The sequence below is a fragment of the Suncus etruscus genome, chromosome 7 (assembly GCF_024139225.1).
Source record: "Suncus etruscus isolate mSunEtr1 chromosome 7, mSunEtr1.pri.cur, whole genome shotgun sequence".
NCBI lineage: Eukaryota > Metazoa > Chordata > Mammalia > Eulipotyphla > Soricidae > Suncus > Suncus etruscus.
This window is the reverse complement of record NC_064854.1, coordinates 99,211,903-99,236,997: the sequence shown is the minus strand read 5'-3', so window position 1 is coordinate 99,236,997 and position 25,095 is coordinate 99,211,903. Positions and strand designations below refer to the sequence as shown.

The 25,095-nt window shown below is 43.3% G+C and overlaps 1 protein-coding gene across 1 annotated transcript in view; it reads left to right on the top strand.

Annotated features, from left to right (window-relative positions):
* The window catches only part of GXYLT2 (glucoside xylosyltransferase 2), a 110,952-nt gene that overhangs the window by 65,307 nt on the left and 20,550 nt on the right, over window positions 1–25,095 (top strand). The window contains exons 4-5 of the mRNA XM_049776898.1: window positions 18,713–18,964; window positions 20,953–21,076. Of these exons, the coding sequence (XP_049632855.1) occupies window positions 18,713–18,964; window positions 20,953–21,076 (376 nt within the window). The remainder of the gene's footprint in view (window positions 1–18,712; window positions 18,965–20,952; window positions 21,077–25,095) is intronic.

Sequence of the window (25,095 nt, the reverse complement as noted above, 5' to 3'; positions counted from 1 at the left end):
AGCGGCTTCTGAGCGCATAGCCAGGAATAACCCCTGAGCGTTACCAGGTGTGGCCCAAAAACCAAAAAAAAAGATAAGAAAAGAAAAGAATTTTATTGAAAGGAATTTACTTATAGAAATATGAGGGGCCAGGCGGTGGCGCTAAAGGTAAGGTGCCTGCCTTGCCTGCGCTAGCCTTGGACGGACCGTGGTTCGATCCCCCGGTGTCCCATATGGTCCCCCAAGCCAGGAGCAACTTCTGAGCACATAGCCAGGAGTAACCCCTGAGCGTTACTGGGTGTGGCCCAAAAAACAAAAAAAACAACAACAACAAAAAAAAGAAATATGAAGGGAGGGAGAGAGGGATAGTGAGAGAGGGAGAGATGTTTATGAACACAAGATTCCTTTAGAAGAGAAAGAGCTGAGTACACATCTTAGTTTGAAGTGAGGGCCAATATAGTGGGTGGAAAATGAGCTGGGATTTTTTTCTTATTTGTTTAGTTTTGTTTTGGAGACACACCTAGCAATGCTCAGGGTGTAGTCCTGCCTCTGCACCCAGAGAATATCCTGGCAGGCTAGGAAGACCATATGGTGCTGCGGACGGCCTGCATCGCTAAGCAAAACCTTCATAGGGTCCAAGAACCTTTACGGGGGAAAAAGCGGAAACACGAAGCGAACGAATATGAAATATGAAAATGAAATAAATGAGACCACACAAAATGCATTGTATGGGGACCCATGTTAATGGGATGAGAGACAAATTTTACTGTTCATCTGATGAAATTTTAAGCACAAACTCTGGTCTGCAAGGTGTTTTCAGGGAAAACAAAGAGCAGAGGATCTTCCCAATGAGACCAGGCCCTAGAATCTACATATCAAATAACTACTCGATGTAGGTGGAAAAGAGCCCTGCTAGAGGTAATGTGAAACTTGAGCTGAAGATGTTTTTGATTTAGCAAAAAGCAAGTTTTTCAAGAAACTAGGAGGAGAAAGACAGGTTTTGCGAGAGATGTTTATGTAGTTGCCGGAAAATAGATTTTTGGGGGATGGAAATAATTGTTTACTATCATAGAGATAGACCAAGAAAAACAAGCTGCTGGCACCAGATTATACTTGAAGTAAGAGTCACAAGAGTCACAAATAAACTAGCCAGCGGGGAGCTTTTGGTGGGCTTTGGTACCGAAATTCCTTTGTGAGTGTAGAAAGGCTAAGGCCGAATTTCTATAGTAGAAAAGGAAACAAAAATTAAATAAAAGGAAAAGGGAAAATGTAATGTCACAGCCATTTCAGAATTATAGCCAGTAATCCACGCAAAGGGTCAATGATTGACTTCTCTAAACGGGCCTTCTGGCAGATAATTCTTGGGAGGAAAATTAGGCACTGCACCAGGAAAGCCAAAAGCCACGTCTGGTGCGTGCTTCCCTTTTGCGGGTAGTGACAATATGGAGTGCCAGGGATTCAACCTGTGTCAACTATATGCAAGGAAAGCACCAACCCCGCTACACTATCTCCCCGGCCTTTGGATTTGAATTTTAATAGAGCATGCTACTTCTATGATGGGATAAATTTATATTGTGTTAACACACAACAAAACTTATTTTAGAGTGAAAGAGCAACTCATTCTCAAATAAACAAAACAGATGATTCATTGCTTGCAGATGTTCCTAGAAGCAATAAAAAAAGAAAGAAATGGGGGCCGGACAGATAGCATGGAGGTAATGTGTTTGCCTTGCATGCAGAAGGTCTGTGGTTCGTATTCCGGCATCCCATATGGCCCCCCAAGCCTGCCAGGAAAGATTTCTGAGCATGGAGCCACCCCCCCCAAAAAAAAAAGAAAGACATGGATCACTAAGTCACATATAAAAAATAATAGTAGTAAGGGGCTAGATCAATATCACAGTGGATAGGACATTTGCCTTACACATGGACAACCCAGATTTGATCCCCTGCATCCCATATGGTTCTCCAATTCTTCCAGGGACAATTTCTGAGCATGCAGAGCTAGAAGTTACCCCTGAACATCGCTGGGTCTGGCCCCAAAACCAAAATAATAATAATAGAGTAATTAAATGAAAGTTGATGTGAATATTTAATCCTTGATTCACTTAATTTTAAAATAATACATAACATAATGTATATGTAAGTATATTTTGAGCCCTAATATGTAAATATAATATATGGAAAAATAATAGTACATGAAGGTTAGAGTAGAGAAAGTTGTACTAAGGAAATAGCATCAGTGGGTAGACAGAAGAGGTCATTTGGACCCTGGTGGAGGAAAGTGGACTCTGGTGGTAGGTATGGTGTTGGAATGGTATATGCATGAAAACACATTAACATTATTGTAAATTCCATGAGACTGGAAAGATAGCACAGCAATAGGGCATTTGCCTTGCAAGCAGCCAACCCAGGACTGACTATGGTTCAAATCCAGGCATCCCATCTGGTTCCCTGAGCCTGCCAGAGGAGATTTCTGAGTGCCGAACCAGGAATAACCCCTGAGCATTGCCAGGTTGACCCAAAACAAACAAACAAAAAACATTATTGTAAATTCTAAAAGCAAAAAAAAAAATAAACAAAATAAACAAAAAAAATGACAGCGGTGTTTGCCTTGCAAGCAGCCGATCCAGGACCAAAGGTGGTTGGTTCGAATCCCGGTGTCCCATATGGTCCCCCGTGCCTGCCAGGAGCTATTTCTGAGCAGACAGCCAGGAGTCACCCCTGAGCACTGCCGGGTGTGGCCCAAAAACAAACAAACAAACAAAAATGACAATGAGGGTTCGGAGAGATAGCACAGCGGCGTTTGCCTTGCAAGCAGCCGATCCAGGACCAAAGGTGGTTGGTTCGAATCTCGGTGTCCCACACGGTCCCCCGTGCCTGCCAGGAGCTATTTCTGAGCAGACAGCCAGGAGTAACCCCTGAGCACCACCGGGTGTGGCCCCCCCAAAAAAAAAAATGACAATGAGGCTAGAAAGTACAGTTGATGGATAGATAGACCAGGATGTGCTCACCTTGTACAGTGTTAACTTAAGTTCGATCCCCAACATCATGTATGGTTCCTGAGCACTGTCAGGAGTGAGTCCTGGTTCACAACCAGCGGTGCTCAGAAATACGAATTTGGGCCCTGGGCGTAATTTAGTGATTAAAAATGCCTCCATCAATTCTCAGTGCTTCCACACACAACAGATTCAATTCTGGCATCTGAACAGTCTGTGATCACCAGCACAAGAGATTTCTGGTGACACTGTAGCTAGGGGTGTCTGAGTAACACAAGTCAAGGGGTGCAACCCTTGATGAACACCACTGACATGTTTAGGCTGGTGCTGCAATTTGTGTTAATTAAACCACATTCCAGTGTAAGTCATGGCACTACATGCCAGTATCACTGTATTAAGATGTATCATAAAGTGATAGAGCCCATGTCTTGCATATTCTAGGCTGTAGACTCAATCTCTAGCACCTTATGGCCCTCAAGAACTTCCAGGTGTAACCCTGGTGGCCCCAAGTACCTGTCAGATTTTGAAAGTACCTGTCTACTACTGAAAGATGCTGGGATTTGCTGCAGGAGTCTTGCATCTCAGCATCTCTAGTGGGAAGCAAATCCTTCAACAAGAGGAAAATGGGTAACATGAGCGGCCGAATATGAAATGAAACCACGGGCCCGGAGAGATAGCACAGCGGCGTTTGCCTGCAAACAGCCGATCCAGGACCAAAGGTGGTTGGTTCAAATCCCGGTGTCCCATATGGTCCCCCGTGCCTGCCAGGAGCTATTTCTGAGCAGACAGCCAGGAGTAACCCCTGAGCACTGCCGGGTGTGACCCAAAAAACAAAAAAAAAAATAATGAAACCACACATAGAGTATGTGGGGTCAACACATCTTTTGGCAGGAGTGTGACAAGTTTCATTTTTTGAGCAGGGAGATTTATAGGGGCAAAACTAGCCATAGGTGTAGAGAAGAATAATTATAATCACAAAGCAAAGTACAACAATAACAATACCTAAACTATGGGTGTGACTGTAAAAATTCTAAGTTACAAAGGAGATGGTTACAACTCAAGGCAGCTCTTAGCAAGCTTACTTCAAATGCAAAATCAGGATTAGGAGGAAGTAGAAAATATCTAGGCACTTGATCTATGCTGAGCTGGGCTTTATAGTTTTAGAGGTCAAGTAAAGAAAGGACCCAAATCCCCTTAGGTGTGGTTAGGTGTGATTCCCTTTTTCTAAGGAGAGCCAATAGTCCAGGGTCTGCTTTCTGGCTTCGCCCTTGATTACCAGAAACTGCAGCTGCAAGGACAGATTGTCTTTACTTTACGTGCTAAATATTATCCAGAAAAAGGTGTTCTCTTAGTATCTTTGATGCTGGAATTTCTGAGCCAAATTATTTGATAGAGGCTATAATTTTGCCTGATATTTACGAAGGAGAGATAGCCAAATACTGACTGAAAATGTAATGCCAAGCATCTCTTTGGAAATTCCTCAACCATCCACACAGGGGAAAAAGGCGTCCACAGAGGGCCTTTTGAGGAACCCCATGGGGGTTATTTTAGTCCTCCCCACCAGGAAAATCTGAGGATACATCTGGTGGACTGAGCTCCCCTAAAAGTTTATGTATGCCATGGCAGGGATTGGCCAGATTCCAACCCCAAACACCACTGGATGTGAACCTCTATGAAAACAACTATGTGTGAGTATTCTAGCATCCTCCAGAGAGAAAGAAAAAATCAAATAATAAAATATGACCTGCATGGCCATAAGTCAAGCCCCTAGCAAACAAGAATGTGAGTACTTCAGTGACCCCTGGTGAGCAGCACAACTTGAATGGTGAGAACACCTTAACCAAAGAGTGAAATCCTCCATGTTCCTTTCTTGAACAACCCATTCTTACTGGAGTCTTTGCTTTTGTTTTCTTTCCTTTCTTTCTTCCTCTCCTTTCCTTTCCTTTCCCTCTCTCTCTTTCTTATCCCTTTCTTTCTCTTTCTTCCTGTTTTGGGTCAAACCCACCAGCGCTCAGGGCTTACTCCACTTAACTTCTTGCTCTGTACTCAGGAATCACTTCTGGCAGTGCTCAGGAAATCATGTAAGATGCTAGATTTCCAGCCAGCAAAGCAAGTGCTTTACCTACCACTCTATCTCTCATGCAGACTTAAGTTGTTGACTTCTTTGTTGATAAAAGCAAGGGAGACACTTTTGCAAATGGAGCTTTTTTCCTTTATCCATGTCCTTGTCTGTCAACGAAGGACAACCTTTATCCAACATCTCTTAAAGAAACTGGCCAGGAAATGTAACATTTGCATTTATGAGGCCCTGGGTTTGCAAAAAAAAACAAGAGAGAAAGAAGGAAAGCTAGCAGAGAATTTGAAGATATTACACTTATAAAAATGCCTAGCCTTGGGCCGGAGAGATAGCATAGCGATAGGTCATTTGCCTTGCATGCAGCTGATCCAGGACAGACAGTGGTTCGAATCCCGGCATCCCATATGGTCCCCTGAGTGATTTCTGAGCACAGAGCCAGGAGTAACTTCTGAGCACTGCTGGATGCTCTTTAAAAACAACTCAGTTGAGTGCAGAACCACATTTCCTTGTGACCCTATAATTCTGTGTTCAGTCAATCCCTCATAGAGAAGCAGTGTCTGGGGAGGTCCAGTCTACAAAACTAGATTCTGCTTTAAATGACAGTTGTCATGACTCAAAGGATGCCTCCAGCTAACAAGGGAAAAGAGTGTGCTCACTGACTGTGATCACAACACCTGATAATGGGGAAGAGAGCCAAAAGGAATGGAAGCAGATGGAAGATCTGAGAGTGCCGTTATCTTAGACTGCACTAGGGAAACTAGATACTTTGAATAATGCAAGGCCAAAGGAAAATACCCTATGCTCCTGGCAGTGGCCACACAGCTGAGAGGATGAGAACAAGGATCAAATACCAGTTTGGTGAAGAAGAATTTTTGGAGAACATTCCTGAACAAAATTAGTATTGATTTCCCAGTTAAGAGGCCATCTGAAATTAAAAACAAATTTTGGGGGAACATCAGACCTGGCTACACTTAGGGATTACTCCTGGCTCTGTACCCATGATTCACACCTGATGGTACTCAGAGAACCATATGTGATGCCAAGGATCTGGTTCTCCTTTTTGCATGGCAAATACCCTGCCTGCTGTACTATTACCCCAGCATCCAGCAATCTGAATTTTGATTGCATGGAGATAAAAGAGAAAGCTGGTGAGAAGGGCCAGGGAACTAATTCAGCAGTAGAGCCATTCTTCATGTGTGTGAGTTACATCCCCAGCACTTGGGATAAAAGTTAAAAAATGGGGCCAGAGCAGGTGCAAGTAGTAAGGCACTTGCCTTGCCCGTGCTAGCCTCGGACGGACCACAGTTCGATCCCCCAGTGCCCCATATGGTCCCCCAAGCCAGGAGTGATTTCAGAGCACATAGCCAGGAGTAACCCCTGAGCATCACTGGGCATGGCCCAAAAACTAACTAACTAACTAAATAACTAACTAACTAAATAAATAAATAAATAAAGACCAGAGAGGTAATATAGGAGGTAAGGCGCTTGCCTTGCACGTAGCTGACCCAGGTTCTATTCCCTGTATCCCATATCGTTCCCCAAACATACCAGGAGTAATTTCTTTTTTTTTTTATTTAATTTAATTTTTTTTAAACTTGATTGATTGATTGATTTTGGGGTCACACTCAGTGGCGCTCAGGAACCACTCCTGGTTCTACACTTAGAAATCGCCCCCAGGGGCCGGGCGGTGGCGCTGGAGGTAAGGTGCCTGCCTTGCCTGCGCTAGCCTAGGACGGACCGCGGTTCGATCCCCCGGCGTCCCATATGGTCCCCCAAGAAGCCAGGAGCAACTTCTGAGCGCATAGCCAGGAGTAACCCCTGAGCGTCACAGGGTGTGGCCCAAAAACCAAAAAAAAAAAAAAAAGAAATCGCCCCCAGCAGACTGTGGGACTATATGGGATGCTGCAAATTCAACTGGTTCCCTTCTGGGTTGGCTGCATGCAAGGGAAACACCTTATAGCTGTGCTATCACTCCAGCCCCTCCAAGAATAATTTTTTTTCTTTTTCTTTTTTTAAATTTTATAACTTTTAAAATTTTAAAAATTTTTGCAGGTAGGAAAGGCAGAGTTGTTCCCTGCTCAATGTTCCTGGTTAAATCTAAATGTAAGAAAAATCCCCCAGGACTTGCAGCATCAGTTTGCACTCAAGTGCCTTATCAGCACAAGACATCAACCCCCTAAGTTAGCCCTCTGGCATGGATTAAATGCCCAAGAAATTACCTTTCAGTCCAACACCCCACCCCCATCCCCTCCAGGAGTAATTTCTAAGTGGTGTGGCTCCAAAATAAACAACAAAAAGATAAAAAAAAAAAAAAAAAAGGGGGGGGGGTGGACGGGAAATATAGTATGGAGGTAAGACGTTTGCCTTGCATGCAGAAGGACCGTGATTCGAATTATGGTCTACCGGGCCTGCCAGGGGCAATTTCTGAGCATAGAGCCAGGGGTAACCCCGGTGCACTGCCGTACAGCTGGTAAGGTGCTTACCTTGTACGTGGGCAACTTGAGTTTGATCTATGATATCATTTATGGTCTCCTGTGCCCTCCGAAGAGTGATCCATGAGTCAGAATTGAGCTCTAGGGGCGGGCGGTGGCGCTAGAGGTAAGGTGCCTGCCTTGCCTTGGACGGACCGAGGTTCGATCCCCCGGTGTCCCATATGGTCCCCCAAGCCAGGAGCGACTTCTGAGCGCATAGCCAGGAGTAACCCCTGAGCATTACCGGGTGTGGCCCAAAAACCAAAAAAAAAAAAAAGAAAAAGAAGTGAGCTCTGAGCACAGTTGTGCCCTCCAAAAGCAAAACAAAATAATATAAAACAGAACAAGCAAAAATAAATAAACTGGTGAAGAGAATTTCCTTCATCGAGGTGAGCATATGTAAATGTAGCTTTGACCCTTGTACACTGCTGTTTGTTAAAGCTGCACCAAACTGAATATGTAAAGTTGATGTAATTCCACAAGAGGGCACAATAGAAGCAGAAATAAATGGACACACTTTGATTTTTCTCCATTGACAACCCTTGTTGAGCTAGTATTTTATTTAATAACCTTAAAAATCTCAAAAAGTGTTAAAATAGTTGATTTCTTTAATCCAAGTTGGATAATTATTTTAGTGCAAATTCCCGGTACTTAAAAAAGAGAAGAAAGATGGGGCCGGAGAGATAGCACAGCGTTAAGGCGCTTGCCTTAGGCGCAGAAGAACAGTGGTCCCGGCATCCCACATGGTCCCCCGAGCCTAACAGGAGCGATTTCTGAGCATGTAGCCAGGAGGAACCCCTGAGCACTGCCGGGTGTGAACCAAAAACCAAAAACCAAAAAAAAAAGAGAGAGAAGAGAAGAGAAGAGAAGAGAAGAGAAGAGAAGAGAAGAGAAGAGAAGAGAAGAGAAGAGAAGAGAAGAGAAGAGAAGAGGGAGGCAGGGAGGGAGGGAGGGAGGGAGGGAGGGAGGAAGGAAGGAAGGAAGGAAGGAAGGAAGGAAGGAAGGAAGGAAGGAAGGAAGGAAGGAAGGAAGGAAGGAAAGGAGAGAAGGAAGGAAGAAAGAAAGAATAAGAAAGAAGAAAGAGGGCCCAGAGAGATAGCACAGCGGTGTTTGCCTTGCAAGCAGCCGATCCAGGACCAAAGGTGGTTGGTTCGAATCCTGGTGTCCCATATGGTCCCCCGTGCCTGCCAGAGAAAGAAAGAAAGAAAGAAAGAAAGAAAGAAAGAAAGAAAGAGAGAGAGAGAGAGAGAGAGAGAGAGAGAGAGAGAGAGAGAGAGAGAGAGAGAGAGAGAGAGAGAAAGAATAAGAAAGTAATAAAGAAGGGCCGGGCAGTGGCGCTAGAGGTAAGGTGCCTGCCTTGCCTGCGCTAGCCTAGGACGGACCGCGGTTCGATCCCCCGGTGTCCCATATGGTCCCCCAAGCCAGGAGCGACTTCTGAGCACATAGCCAGGAGTAACCCCTGAGCATTACCGGGTGTGGCCCAAAAAACAAAAAAAAAAAAAAAAAAAAAAAAGAAAGTAATAAAGAACAGAAGGCCGACTTTCTGAGTGCAGAGCCAAGAGTAACCCCTGAGCAGTGCCGAGTGTGGCGCAAAAAACAAAAAATTTAAAAAGGAAAAAGGAAGTCCTTTGTTCTTTACACATCTAAAACAAAGAGGAAAGTATCAAGTAAACAAGAAAGTATGGGTAGTATGATTCTAGTGGTAACTTTAAAACATTGGAAGCTAGAACCAGACAGATAGCCCAAGGACTTAAGTACATGCTTTGCATGAGAAGATCTAGGTTCAATCCTTAGTACTGCCTGATATCTTAAGAACCATCAGGAATGACCACTGAGCAAAGCCAGAAGTAGCTCCGGAGCACCACTGGCCATGACCTCAAAACCAAACAAACAAAATGTCCGAATTATAATTCAACAGACTGGAGAACATATTTTGCAAGAGGGGGGCCTGGGTTTGATCCCAATCATCCCATTATCCACTGAACACAAAGCCAGAAGTAAATCCTGAGCACCACAGGTTGTGGCCAAAAATAAAGTGAAGAAAACAAAGACATTTAAGGTTTTCTCTTTTTGTTTTGTTTTGTTTTGGGGCCACACCCAGTGACGCTCAGGGAATTACTCCTGACTATTCGCTCAGAAATCGCTTCCGGCTTGGGGAACCATATGGGACGCCAGGGGATCGAACCACGGTCCATCCTAGGCTAGAAAGCACAAGGCAGACACCTTACCGCTTGTGCCACCACTTCGGCCTCAATCTTAATATATTTTCTTAATATATTTGCAAGGACACAGATTCCATTATGAGAGTTGGGGACATGCAGACCTTTAGGGCCACATGCCTGCATATGCATCGAGTACAGCAAATACAGAACTAAAGATAACAGTGATCCAGAGAGAAGGGACTCTGCCAACCTTCTTACTGAGTTTCCTGACCACTGTGTCCCTGACACCTATGTGCCACACAAAGAATAATATGATGATGGTGTTGGTGATGGTGAAAGACATAAATACATGCCTTTTTAGCTGTATCTCCTAACTCTGGCCACTGAGAAAGAATAGAAACAGTGACAGCCTTATCACAACAAACAGAAAGGTTTCATTTCTAATTCCACCCTCCAACAGGCATCAGCAGAATTTCTTAGATAAGCCCTTCTTGATTCCAGGGCTGCTCATGTGAGCCTGTAATATCTTATGGTACTAGAAAGTAAAGAAAGCAAAGACGTGCTGAAAAGAAGATTTCAGTCTGTCTGGTGCAGAGAATGGCACCTTTAAGGCATTGCAGTTGTGTTACTGAGCTATGACCCAAATCAAGAACCAATTGATGGGCCTGAGCTGTAGTGCAAGTGCTTGGGTGTTTGCCTTGCACGCAGCTTAACTGAGGACAGTTAGCAGTTCAATCCCTGACATCTCATATGGTCCCCCAAGCCATGAGTGATTTCTGAGCAAATAGCCAGAAGTAACCCCTGAGCATTACTGGATGTGGCCCAAAAAGCAAAAAAGCAAAAACAACTGAAAGAAAGAATTCTACATGGCAAAGATGAAACAGCTAGGACCACAAAAGAAAGTAGATGTAGGGATCGGAGAGATAGCATGGAGGTAAGGTGTTTGCCTTTCATGCAGAAGGTTATTGGTTCTGATCCCGGCATCCCATATCATCCCCTGAGCCTGCCAGGAGCGATTTCTGAGTGTGGAACCAGGAGTAACTCCTGAGCGCTGCAAAAACCAAAAAAAAAAAAAAAAAAGAAAGAAAAAAAAAAGTAGATGGTAAAAGGAAATAAAATAATTTTATTTCTGCAGCTTCCCAGGGATTCGCCCTTAATTCCAGGGGACTCGCCCTTAACACCCTAAACCCCACTCCTTCCTCAAGGACTGGTCCTTGACCAAAAGATACTGTTGCAAACCTTGTGACTTGCAGTTATCTAAATCTTGCAAAAATGTAACTGAGCAAATGTCAAGTGTACCGCCCAACTACCATACTGTAATTTTTCACTGAAAAGTTATAGAAAGGCTTGTTAAATCTGGTTCTGCACTCTCATCCTCTGGCTTATGCTAAGTCATGTTGGGAGTCCGGCATATGTTGTCATAATAAACCCTTTGCTATTGCATGGTCTTTGCCTCTTGAAGTCATTAGAGGGGTGCGTGTGGAATTCCCGACCTTATCAGTAGTACTGAATTATAACCCCAGCAATAGAATAATTTTCTATAATTTTATACATAATACAAGTAAATAACAAAATAAGTGAGAATATAAGAATAAATAAAAATAAATGAGGAGAAATGATGACTTTGTTATGGAATTTCAATTAATACATTAAAATGAATTCATGAGATCAGTATGATGCTAATTACCACACGTAGGATCTACTAGTAAATGTTTAAGTAAGTTAGAGAATTAACATTTAGTATAGGATGGGGTTAGGCAACACTCACTGGTCTCAGGGCTTTTTCCTTGTTCTGTGCTCCGATAACACTTTTGTATGTAGTGCTGAGAACTGAACCAGATTGGCTGCATGCAACACAAATAGTACTTGTAACTCCTGTACTATCTCTCTGGCCCCACGGAAGAGTACAATTTAGCCTGAAGTGTCAGAGATATAGTACAAGAGATAAGATGCTTGTCCTGCATTTTATCTTTTTTCTGCATGAGGCCAATGCTGGTTTAATCCCTAAGGTTAATCCCACCACGTGTCACTTGCCTTGCACACAACCAACCCAGATTCAATCCTTGGTACCTTGTATGATCCCTGAGTACCACTTAGGAATAATCCCTGAGTAAGAGCATGGCTCAAAAACCAAACAAAATACCCGATAAAATATTGGGGAATTGGGCCAGGTAGATAGCACAGTGTTAGAGCATTTGCCTTGCATGCAGCTGATCCAGGATGGATGGTAGTTCAAATACTGGCATCCCATATGGTCCCCCATGCCTTCCAGGAGCAATTTCTGATCCAGAGCCAGAAGAAACTCTTCAGTACAGCCAGGTGTGACCCTAAAAACAAATATATATAGTGGAATTTCTCAGGGGAAGTAAAAAAATTTACATAGAAAATATCAATTAGGGGCTGGAGAGATAGCACAGCGGTGTTTGCCTTGCAAGCAGCTGACCCAGGACCCAAGGTGGTTGGTTCAAATCCTGGCATCCCATATGGTCCCCCGTGCCTGCCAGGAGCTATTTCTGAGCAGATAACCCCTGAGCACCACCGGGTGTGGCCCAAAACCAAAAACCAAAAAAAAAAAAGAAAATATCAATTTGCAGAGAACACCTTAACCAAGTGGTTTAGGTTCATGTAACCAGCAATACATACCAACACTATCGATACCCTCCAGATGTGCACTGAGAAGGCAATTTATCTGTATGTAATTGTTCTACACACATACACACAGATACATTCATTGACCATAACTTCTACCTACTCATAAGAATACCATATACCCAGGGCCAGAGAGATAGCATGGAGGTAAGGCATTTACCTTGCATGCAGAAGGTTGGTGCTTCGAATCCTGGCATCCCATATGGTTCCCCAAATCTGCCAGGAGTAATTTCTGAGTGTAGAACCTGGAGTAACCACTGAGCGCTACCGGGTGTGACCCAAAAACCAATAAATAAATAAATAAATAAATAAATAAATAAATAAATAAATAAATAAATAAATAAATAAGAATACCATATACCCAAAGCAAGGTACTTTATGCAAAATAATGACCAGCAATGGAATATCCGGGATCAAACTCAGGATTGTTGCTTGCAAGACAAGTGGCCTATCCATTGGATTATCTATCATTCCAGCCCTGTTGCCGCAATTCAAAGCCTAAAATCATCTAAAAGAAAAGTCAAATATATATGGTCTATAAATGCATACACACATACATGCTTGTAAGACATCCATTCATCAGCCGATCCAGGACCAAAGGGGGTTGGTTCGAATCCCGGTGTCCCATATGGTCCCCCGTGCCTGCCAGGAGCTATTTCTGAGCAGACAGCCAGGAGTAACCCCTGAGCATTGCAGGGTGTGGCCCAAAAACCAAAAACCAAAAAAGAAAAAAAAAGACATCCATTCAGACACCTTAGCTAATAATCTGGAGGTTGGGTTTGAGGATATGATTTAAAACAGATATTTAAATGATTCTGATCTATCCTAACTTTAAAAACTGCTCCCTCGCTAAATACATCCATCATGCAGCTGTGAACATGTTTAGTCATTCCTTCATGGTAGGTTCAGATCATCATGTGAGAGCAGGAGAAAGGAGCTTGGAGAGCAGAGATTTTATCTAGCTGCTGTTGTTTGCCAGCTTCATCTTTAGGTGAATTATTTATTTATTTATTTATTTATTTTTGGTTTTTGGGCCACACTCTGCAATGCTCAGGGGTTACTCCTGGCTGTCTGCTCAGAATAGCTCCTGGCAGGCACGGGGGACCATATGGGACAATGGGATTCGAACCAACCACCTTTGGTCCTAGGTCGGCTGCTTGCAAGGCAAATGCCGCTGTGCTATCTCTCCGGGCCCAGGTGAATTATTTAAACTCAACTCTCTGTTCGATGAGGGAATAAGACTTACTCTGAGGATCCATCAAGGCACTGACAATAAATGCAAGAAATACTCTGAATGGGACCAGAGCGTTGACACAGGCAGTAGGGTGCTTGCCTTACATGCACTAACCTAGAACAGACTGTGATTCGATCCCCCCAGCATCCCATATGTCCCCCAAGCCAGGAGCGATTTCTGAGTGCATGGGCAGGAGTAACCCCTGAGCATCACCGAGTATGGCTCAAAAACCACCCCCCCACACACACAAAAAAGAAAAGAAATATTCATAATGGTGTATTTAACACATAACCAAAGCTAAACAGGGTTGATAATAATATAGACCTGGTTGAATCCCAGCACCTCATAAGGTCCCCAAGCCTAGCCTGCGTGATCTATGAGCACAGAGATAGAAGTAAGCACTGAGCACTGTCAGGTATGGCCTATGGGAAAGACAGCTGAATATTACTTAATATACAATAAGAGCTTTACAAGTAATGAGAGGGCCTGAGATTGGACTTGGTGGTAGTACAGTTACTTTACATGAATGATGCCAGTGTTCATCATTAGCACTACAGGGATAAATAAAGGAAATACATTAGGGGCTGAAGAGATGGCACAAAGGGCAGGGCATTTACCTTGCACACAGCCTACCCAGGTTCAGTCTTTAGCACCATATATGGTCCCTCAAGTTCCACCAGGATTGATCCCTGAGAACAGAGTTAGGAGTAAGCCCTGAGCACTCTGGCTAAATCAATGAAAAAATAAAATAAATTATTATAGCCACTTTAATTAGAATAATATCTATCGGGGCCGGGCAGTGGTGCTAGAGGTAAGGTGCCTGCCTTGCCTGCGCTAGCCTTTGATGGACCGCGGTTCGATCCCCCGGCGTCCCATATGATCCCCCAAGCCAGGAGCGACTTCTGAGTGCATAGCCAGGAGTAACCCCTGAGCGTCACTGGGTGTGGCCCAAAAAAAAAAAAAAAAAAAGAATAGTATCTATCAAGTCACATGATTATTTACATGACAGAATTCTTTCTTTCAACCAAGATTTAATTTTCCAGGGTTTTGTTTGTTTGTTTGTTTGTTTTGGTTTTTGGGCCACACCTGGTGACGCTCAGGGGTTGCTCCTGGCAATACACTCAGAAATTGCTCCTGGCTTGGGGGACCATATATGATCAAACTAGGGTCCATCCTAGGTTAGCGCGTGCAAGGCAAACGCCCTACCGCTTGTGCCACTGCTCAAGCCCCTATCTTTCCAATTTCTATCTCTGTTTACTAGAAAATCTCAGAAGCCAGTGGAAATGGTGGTTTTTATCTTTTTATTTTATTTTGGTTTTGGACTCACACCCGGTGGCGCTCAGGAAATACTCCTGGCTCTGTGCTCAGAAATCACTCCTGGCAGGCACAAGGGACCAAAAGGGAAACGAAGATTCGAACCACCTTTTCTCCTGGATCGGCTGCTTGCAAGGCAAACACCCTACCGCTGTGCTATTTCTCTGTGTTCAGACAGTGGCTGGAGCAATAGTTCAGAGGGAAAGATGGTTTTTATTTGCACAACAGCACCAAGATTCAATCTCATGGATATTAGATGGTCCCCTGAGCATCACCGGGAGTGATCCATGAGTGCAGAGCCAAGAGTAAGGCCTGATATCTCCAGGTATGGCCACAAACAGAAAGGAGCCTGAGCAGATAGGGCACTTGACCTGCTCAGAGAATGCCTATACTTCAAACCAGAGACAAATGAAAACCTGAATGGGACCAGATCAATAGCACGGTGGTAGGGAGTTTGCCTTGCAAGCTGCCAGCCTGGGACGGACCTGGGTTCAATTCCCAGAATCCCATTTGGTCTGGTCCCCTGAACCTGTCAGGAATGATTTCTGAGCACAGAGCCTAGGAGTAACCCCTGAGCGTCAATGGGTGTGGTCCCCCCCCAAAAAATGATTTTAAGAGTATGAATCCCCTAAGCTGTTACTTGTCCATGAAACTGTATTTTTCCTTCAAATCTAAGTGATAAAGTATAGAGTATTTTTGGTGTTCATTATGTTGAGTTTTTGTACTTTATCCTTTTGTGGAAATAGAATTTGGAATATATATATATATATGTATAAAGTTATGTAAAAGCATGTTTAGAATATAGTAATTAAGGCCTACTTATACCTTGTAATACCTAATAAGCCAAACTCCTGTTCAGGTTAAACTTCCACTGAACTCTTGCTAAAGTTCTGATATTTATCCAAACCCCCTTATTATAAGGCGTGTAATGTGCCAACAGAATGTTCCTGGCATGGGGTGCGAGAGGAGAGAGGAGCCAAAGAATGTTTCTGGCAATATATTCATGACAAAAGACAATTAAACCTTTGGCCAAATGAGCACCTCACGTCAGCAACCAACGCTAGTGATAACGAAGTTACTCAAAATCCCCTTGGGCTCCTCCCCCCACCCCACCCCACCCCACCCCCGACCCTGAGCCATATTTTGAAGAAGGCTAAATTGAACTCTTGATTGGACATTGCCTTCCCCCTACCCTATAGTCCGAACCCTATAAAAACCCTCTTGCTTTGCTGTTGGGGCTCCAGTCCTGTCTTTTGACATGATCCACGGCCCTAGCTAGTCAGTCAATAAACCTGCCCTTGCTAATTGCATTCTTGGAGTTGTCGTGGTCTATAATTGGACCCTTTCACTTTCATACTCTTCTAACTCATAGAGTCCCATTTCATAGATCTGCTGAACATATATGGGCTTTCCTTTGTAAACTCATTTTTTGATCTTCTTGCTTTTAGTATTCTGTCTCTGTTTTTGGTTTTTATCATTTTGAGTACAATGTGTCTCGGAGTTTTCCTAGTTTTTGTTTTGTTATTTTTTGCTGGGATCCTTTGGGCCTCTTAAAACTCAGTGCCTATATTCCTCAACTCTGGTAATTTTTTTTATCGATGATTTCTTCAACTATTATTTTTTCATCTCATCTTCCTGTTCTTAAGGGACTCCAGTTATTCTTTTTTTTTTGGGGGGGGGCACACCTGGTGGTGCTCAGGAGTTACTCCTGGCTATGCTCTCAGAAATTGTTCCTGGCAGGCTTAGGGAACCATATGGGATGATGAGGATCGAACCCGGGTTCATCCCAGGTAGGTCGTGTGCAAGGCAAACACCTTACCAATGTGCTATCATCCCAGCCCCATCCGATCATTCTTTTATTGTTCCGCTTGAACTCATCTTACAGTTCTCCAGAGTGCTGTTTAGTTCTTTTTTGTTGTTTTTGTTTTTTGTTTTTTGTTTTTGGGTCACACCCGGCGGTGCTCAGGGGTTACTCCTGGCTGTCTGCTCAGAAATAGCTCCTGGCAGGCACAGGGGACCATATGGGACACCGGGATTCGAACCAACCTCCTTTGGTCCTGGATTGGCTGCTTGCAAGGCAAACGCCGCTGTGCTATCTCTCCGGGCCCGCTGTTTATTTCTTTTCAAACGATTTCAATCTTCTGCTGTTTCCTAGTGTTTCCTCCTCATCTTGGAGCTACTTGATCTTTTATTCAACTTATATTATTCTGTTCAGAGTGTCTCTGGAGTGTTTTTTATCACCTACTATTTTTATCATTTCAACTCATACTTTCTTTAACTACCTGAGCTATCATTTCTTTGAGCTCATTGATCATACTTTTCAGTGTCACTAAAGACATTGTCTGAGGATTTACTGAGCTGACCGGTGTTGTTTATGTTCTCGATAATATTGATTTTGCTCATTAAACTTGGCGGGCTTCTACATGTTTTGTCCATTGATTTTCTAGTGTTCTTGCTGGGCTGAGGAATGAGTCTTTGTAGTTAACCCACATACACCAGAAAATGCTAAGGGATTAGGCTAGAAGTTGCTTTTTATTCTTCTCTGAGTATCCTTACAGAATAATAAGAAATATAACTGTGAGAGGCTAGAGAGGTGGTGCAAGCGGTAAGGCATCTGCCTTGCTGGCGCTAGCCTAGGACGGACCGCATCTCAATCCCCTGGAGTCCCATATGATCATGGCCCCAAAGACAAAAAATTAAAAATTAAAAGAACAGATTTGCCCTAATTCTGAAATTAGGATCTTCAAGTTGTTAAGAAGTATATCAGGTAATCTTTTATGAAAAGATTGCCAGATCACTGTTTTAATTTTATTTATTTATTTATTTATTTTTGGTTTTTGAGCTACATGAAACAGTGCTCAGGGCTTATGACTGGCTCTGCATTCAGGGATCACTCCTGCAGGCTTGGGGAATTATTTTGGGATGCTGAGAATCAAACCTTGGTCAGCCACATGCAAGACAAATGCCCTACCTGCTGTACATCACTCAGGTCCTTCAGAATTTTTAATTTTATTGTATTAGTTTGTAAGATCTATTCTTTAGTAGATAAAAAAAAAAAATCCTGAGGACCAGTGAGATGGTGGTAAGGTGTCTGCCTTGCAAGCACAAGCCAAGGAAGGACCACGGTTCGATCCCCCGGCATCCCATATGGTCCCCCCAAGCCAGGGGCAATTTCTGAGTGCTTAGCCAGGAATAACCCCTGAGCATCAAACGGGTGTGGCCCCAAAGAACAAACAAACAAAAAAATCCTGCAGCTAATCAAGTTAATTTTTAAGATACTTAAAGGGACTAGAGAGGTAGCCCAATAGAATGAGCACATACTTTGCATTTGAGATCCCTGACATGACATAGTCCCCCACCTAAGCATGGCTGGAGTGAACCCTGATCAGAGTTGAGAGTAGTTCTGTAAGATTGCCTGGTATTACCATCCCCTAAAACTTAATAATATTAATAGTACAATTATTCAAAATAGGGGGCCGGGCGGTGGCGCTAAAGCCTTGCCTGCGCTAGCCTCGGACGGACCGCGGTTCGATCCCCCGGCGTCCCATATGGTCCCCCAAGCCAGGAGCGACTTCTGAGCGCATAGCTAGGAGTAACCCCTGAGCATCACCGGGTGTGGCCCAAAAACCAAGAAAAAAAAAAACAATTATTCAAAATAGAAATCACTGTTATACTTGCACAGATGGTACCCAGGCTCATCAACTTTAAATAATGGAGAATCCATTGAAATGCATGTTAACTTCCTATAACAAAATGCCACAGATGGGATGGTCAAACAGAGACGTATCTTCTCATGGCTGTTTCCGTTTTTGCCTCTTCCACAAACAAAGGTGATTTTAAAAGACGTGGACTCCCTTCTTTATGTGGACACTGATGTTCTCTTTCTGAGTCCTGTTGATGACATCTGGAAGCTTCTGAGACAGTTTAATTCAACCCAGCTTGCGGCTATGGCCCCTGAGCATGAAATCTCCCAAATTGGCTGGTATAGCCGCTTTGCGCGCCATCCTTTCTACGGCTCTGCAGGAATTAACTCAGGAGTCATGCTTATGAATCTAACACGGATAAGAAGTGCTCAATTCAAGGTAAGAAAGTTTTTTTATATTTTCTTGTTTTAAAATGCAGGCTCAGGATAAGGAAACTAATACGGGGGCTAAGCATTTGCCTTGCATGTGGCCAACCTTGACTCCATCCATGTACCACCAGGTATGGTCCTCCCCCAAATGCAGACATGGTGAGAGATGAGGTTATTTCCAGGTACCCCAACCAAATAAGTAATAATAAAATAAGTGAAAAGTGAACTTCATCTTTTCATCTAGAATGTCTGTGTGCTGATTTTTGAGTGACTTGTATGTGAGAATAGGTAAACCAGGTAAGGGAAATAGATTTGGAAAGTTATAGAATATTTGTTTAGGGAAAAAAAGCTTAAATGATTTTGAAATTAAAATCTTCACCGCTTACTATTCATGAATATCATGCTGGAAGTTTTAATTCCATTATATTTGAACTCTGTGTATCCAAGGCTTGAAAATTATAAAAAAAATTTGGAATTACTGAAGAATATATTTATATAGTATGCAAAGATATTTTACAAGACTTTTTACAACGTCCTCTTTTCTCTTAGCAAAAAACTAAAAAGAATTGAGGACCAGAGTGAAAATACAAAAGGTAGGTTGCTTGCCTTGCATGCAACCAACCTAGTTTTGTTCCCTGGCATCACATATGGCCCCCTAAGCCTCACCAGGAATGAGCCCTGAATGTAGACCTAGGAATAAGCCTTGAGCACAGCTGAGAGTACATGTCCCCCGACCCCTATCCAAAAAAGTATTCAGAAGACTGAATGAACATTAGTAAAGAATTTTTTTTTCTTTTTTTTGGTTTTAGGGCCACACCTGGTGAGACACTCAGGGGTTACTCCTGGATATGCACTCAGAAATCGCTCTTGGCTTGGAGGACCATATGAGGGATCGAACCATGGTCCATTCTAGGCTAGTGTGGGCAAGGCAGACGCCTTACCCCTTGCGCCACCACTCCGGCCCCAGTAAAGAACTATTTTATAAATGTCTGTATTAAAAGGAACTAGATGAATCTATAAATGAGATAAATAAGATCTCCAAAAAATCATTGGAGAGATGATTTAAGGTGCTTGTCTTGCATGCAACCTATACCCAAGTTGATCCCCAGCACTCAGTAGTCCCCCAAATACTTCTAGGAGTGGACATCCACTACAGAACTGGAAGTAGTTCCTAGGCACTCAGGGCTGTGGTTCAAAATCCTTCCCAAAAAGTAAGTGGAAAATGAAAACAGTAAAGCATAGTATCATAGAACATGGTTCCTTTATGTCTTAGAAGTTTCTAGAATACTAAGAGATGGACAGTTGTTAAGTATGTATACTTCTGAGGAAAATTAGAATGTGATTTGGGGCTGGAGAGATAGCATGGAGGTAGTGCATTTGCCTTGCATGCAGAACGATGGTGATTCAAATCCCGGCATCAATATGGTCTCCGGAGCCTGCCAAGAGCAATTTCTGAGTGTAGAGCCAGGAGTAACCCCTGAGTGCTGCTGGGTATGACTCAAAAAAAAAAAAAAAAGAATATAAATTGCAGGACAGAGGAAGGAAAGTTTAATTTATTTAATTTTTTGCCTTAATGTGTTATCTAAATATTTAACCTTTGAATGTATTATTTTAGAAACAAATCATTTAAGATAAGGAACAAGTATTTTTCCTTAAAATGTCTCAAGGCAAGAATTAGAGCCTGAAAGAGAAATTTAACTTTCGTTATAGTTTTCTGAGTACAAACCAGAGGTCTAACAATTCTAGTCCATCTAGTATCCACATGTGCATCTGATGAATGCTAACTGCCTTCTCATACTTTGTCCTACCTCTTGAGGCCAGCAGGATCCTAATTTGTTTTATTGTCCAATTTGTTTCATTCTGGGCAGGGAAAGAGAGAGAGCTGTGCTTGGGGAAGGTGGAGGCCTGAGAATCTCTCTCTCTCTCTCTACATGATTCCTCTGTAAGTGTGATGTGTTGACCTCGCCTCAGCTATTCTGACACTTTCCTCTTTTCCAGAACAGTCTGATTCCAGAAGGCTTGGCTTGGGGGGACATGTTGTACCCTCTGTACCAGAAATACAAGAATGCCATCACGTGGGGAGACCAGGACTTATTAAACATCATATTTCATTTCAATCCAGGTTGGTTCTCTGGTGAGAATGCTGCTTGAGGTTGAGTCGGACACCCAGGTGTGTCCCCACCCTACCCCAGCACATTCCTGCCTGGTTAGATGTTGACTGGGCTTGAATTGGGCCCCTGTTTTCTGCAAAAACTGCTTCTTACCCTGCCCCATAGACTCTCAGGAAGACTGCATCAAACACAAAATTCCAAATGTTGAACCGTCCAACACTAGATTCCATTTAGTTCTTGATTTGCTTGTTTGTTTTCCTCGATTCTTTTCCCTTGGCTGCTGTTGACATCCTGGGGGTTCACACAGTTCTTGCATGGGGTCCCCTCTTCTGGCCTCGATGCTGTCACACCCCTGTTTGGGCACCTGTCATTGCTTCAGCTAGGCCACAGCATCCGTGGAGGTCTAGGACAGACCTGCAAGTAGACTGCAGAATCATATTCTCAGCCTCAGACTTGCAGTCTCAGTTCTTTTATCATTGAGACCCCTAAGGCTCCTTGCACATAAGCTTTGATCCCCAGCACCTCAACAGTTCCCAGAGCCCCACCAAGAGTGATCCCTAAGTACAGAGCCAGGAGTAAGTCCTGAGTAAGTCCAGATGTGACCCCAAAACCAAAATAAATAAAGGTCCTTTTAGTCTATAACACTGTATAGATTTAAGTTGCACAACTTTTCACCTCAGCAACTGTCCCTGTCACACCACGCCGTGGACGTCCTGTCCTCTTCATCTATCAACCAATCAGCCCTCTTCCCTAGCTCAGGCGCCTCCCTCACCTTCTCCATTTTTCTCTACCATTTTACTCACAGATTCTAAGGGTTTGTTTTTATTTTTGCTTGTTTATTTATTTTATTTTATTTTATTTATTTTTGGTTTTTGGCTTACACTCATTCAGGGGCTACTCTTGGATCTGGGTTCAGAAATTGCTCCTGGCAGGCACAGGGGACCATATGGGATGCCGGGATTCAAACTATCAGCTGTCTGAATTGGCTGCATGCAAGGCAAATGCTCTACCGCTGTGCTGTCCGACCCATTCGCTTGTTTATTTATATTTGTTTACTTATAGTCCACCCATGAGAGGAATTGGACAGTGCTGGTCTTTCTCTTCCTGAGTTATTTCACTTAATACTGCCACCCCAAGAGCCCAAGCTTTTCCTCCTTGGTAAAGCCGCACAATATATCATCCTCTTTCCATTCTCTGCATCAGGCTTTCATTGTCTTCATAGTCTCCAGATAAATAGCCACAAGTGGAATCTCTTGGTTGTGTAATTGATAAGGTTCTCCACTGTCTATTTTTTTTTTTTTGACCCTTGGTACTCTCCATTACTTCTGTATGATGGCTGCACCAGATGGCATCCCACTAGCACTACAGAAAGCTCCTTTTTCTCTACATCACTCCAGATCTTAGTAGATAGCTGTTGCTGCCTTGCCATTGGCACACACTTTTCTAAGTGTCAGGAATCACATCCTGTAGCATAAGGTGGTGTCAGGGACTGTGCTGATGACCTGCAAATGAAAGGTCTATGCTCTACCTCAAGCCTGATCCCCAGTTTTTTTTTCGGTTTTTTTTTTGTTTGTTTGTTTGTTTTTGGGTCACACCTGGCAGTGCTCAGGGGTTACTCCTGGCTGTCTGCTCAGAAATAGCTCCTGGCAGGCATGGGGGACTATATGGGACAACAGGATTCGAACCAACCACCTTTGGTCCTGGATTGGCTGCTTGTAAGGCAAACACCACTGTGCTATCTCTCCGGGCCCCATCCCCAGTTATTTTTGATGTTTTACTCAGAACCATTCTAACTGGTTGTTATTAAACTAAACATTTCTAAAATCTGTGGTTTTAATTTACATTTCAAGAATTTTCTGTTAGAGGGTTAAATTGATGATTCAGTAGAATTGGGTGGGGAAAAGGAGATGAAATTTCATTTTTGTTTGTCTTTTGGCGCTTAGGAATTACTACACTCAGGAATTACTCCTGGTGGGGCTCAGGAGACCACATGAGATGCCAGGGACTGACCTGGGTCAGCGACATGCAATACAAGTGCCCTACTCACTGTACTATAACAACATCTCCAGAGATTACATTTTGGGGGGGGGGGATTTCAAAGGAAAAGAAAATTACTATTTTTTTTTATTACTCTTGCTGTTTTGTTTTGGGGCCACATCTGGTGGTGCTCAAGACTTACTTTGAATGAGGGATCACCCCAAGCAGCCTCAGAGGCTCATGTGGTGCCAGGGATCAAACACAGGTTGGCTGCATGCAAGGCAAGTGTCCTACCCACTATACTATCACTCAGCTCTATCTTTAACACTTTTTGAAAAATTACATTTAATGCATGGGGCTGGAGAGATAGCACAGTGGCATTTGCCTTGCAAGCAGCCGTCCCAGGACCAAAGGTGGTTGGTTCAAATCCCCGCATCCCATATGGTCCCCCGTGCCTTCCAGGAGCTATTCCTGAGCAGATAGCCAGGAATAACCACTGAGCACTGCTGGGTGTGGCCCAAAACCAAAACAAAACAAAATTATATTTAATGTAATTAAATTTTAAATTATATTTAAAAATATATATTTTTAAAAATTATATTAGTGCCCAGCCTAGTGGTGTCTGGCAAGAGTGGTCTCAAGTCTTATCTTCTTGCAATCTTGGGGGGGGCAGAGTAAAAATAAAGGGAAAAAAATGATATTTGCTAAGAAGGCTCAGGAGGCCCAGGAACAGCACCTACCCAACTTTGGCTCAGCTGTGTGCTTGGCCCACAATGCAATGCTGCTCCAGCACAGCAAATGCTTGGCCTCAGCAGAGCCATACTAGAAAGTATATGAGACTATGTGGTTCCAGGGATTGAACATAGGACCTTATGTATTATAAACATGCACATTAACTCTCAAATCTGTGTCCCCACTTCCTTCTTACTTCCCTCTTTATTCTTTTTCTTTCATTTCCTTCCTCCCTCCCTCTCTCTCTATCTCTTTTTTTCCTTCACTCTGCAGTGGTCAGGGCCTGGCTACTTACAATGCCAGCTACTATACTCTGGTGACCATGCTATGCTAGGACACAAACCTAAACCTAGGGCTCCCACATGCAATGCATGCATGTCAGCCCTTTGAGCCAGCTCCCCATTATTATTTCTTTTATAAAACAAGACTGAAATTAAAAATTAATTATAACAAAAACTTAATGAAAATCCTGGGGAGGAGGGAAAGGCTCAAATCCTGGTAAACAAAATAGCAAATTGGTGAGAGTTTCTGAAAAAAATTCCCAGACTTAAGTCAGTGACCTGAAAGACATATTAGCTTCTCACTAATGGCATGTCCACTTGTTCTGGGTTTGTTTTTGGGTTTTTTTGTTTTGTTTTGTTTTGTTTGTTTTTTGGTTTTTGGGCCACACCCGGTAACGCTCAGGGGTTACTCCTGGCTATGTGCTCAGAAGTTGCTCCTGGCTTGGGGGACCATATGGGACACCGGGGGATCGAACCGCAGTCCGTCCAAGGCTAGCGCAGGCAAGGCAGGCACCTTACCTCTAGCGCCACCGCCCGGCCCCTGTTTTTGGTTTTTGTTTTGTTTTCTTTTTGTTTTGTTCTGTTTTGCTTTTTAGCCACACCCAGTGATGATCAGTGGTTGCTACTGGTTCTGCACTCTAGAATTATCTGCACTCTAGAATTATTTCTGACGGGATGGAGTAATAGTACAGCAGGTAGGGCATTGCCTTGCATACAGCAAACTGAGACTGATCCAGGTTCCATCCTCTGCATCCCATGTGGCTTCCTGTTGAAATGTAGAGGGTAGGAAAAAGGCTGGGAGGTTTAACCTGAGATTTACAGCAGAAAAGGGGAAGGACACCAATAGGACCCCATAGTGTACTTCTTGCATTGAGAATATTCATTCCTCTCTTTTGAAGATCCTCACTCTCTATCCCTTAGTCTCAAAGCCACATACCAGAGTTTCATGTTCCAGGAGCAGCCACACAGAAGGAATCATTCCACCCTTATTTCAAACTCCCAGCAGAGAAACCAACTGGTTTCAATCTGAGCAAGGTCAA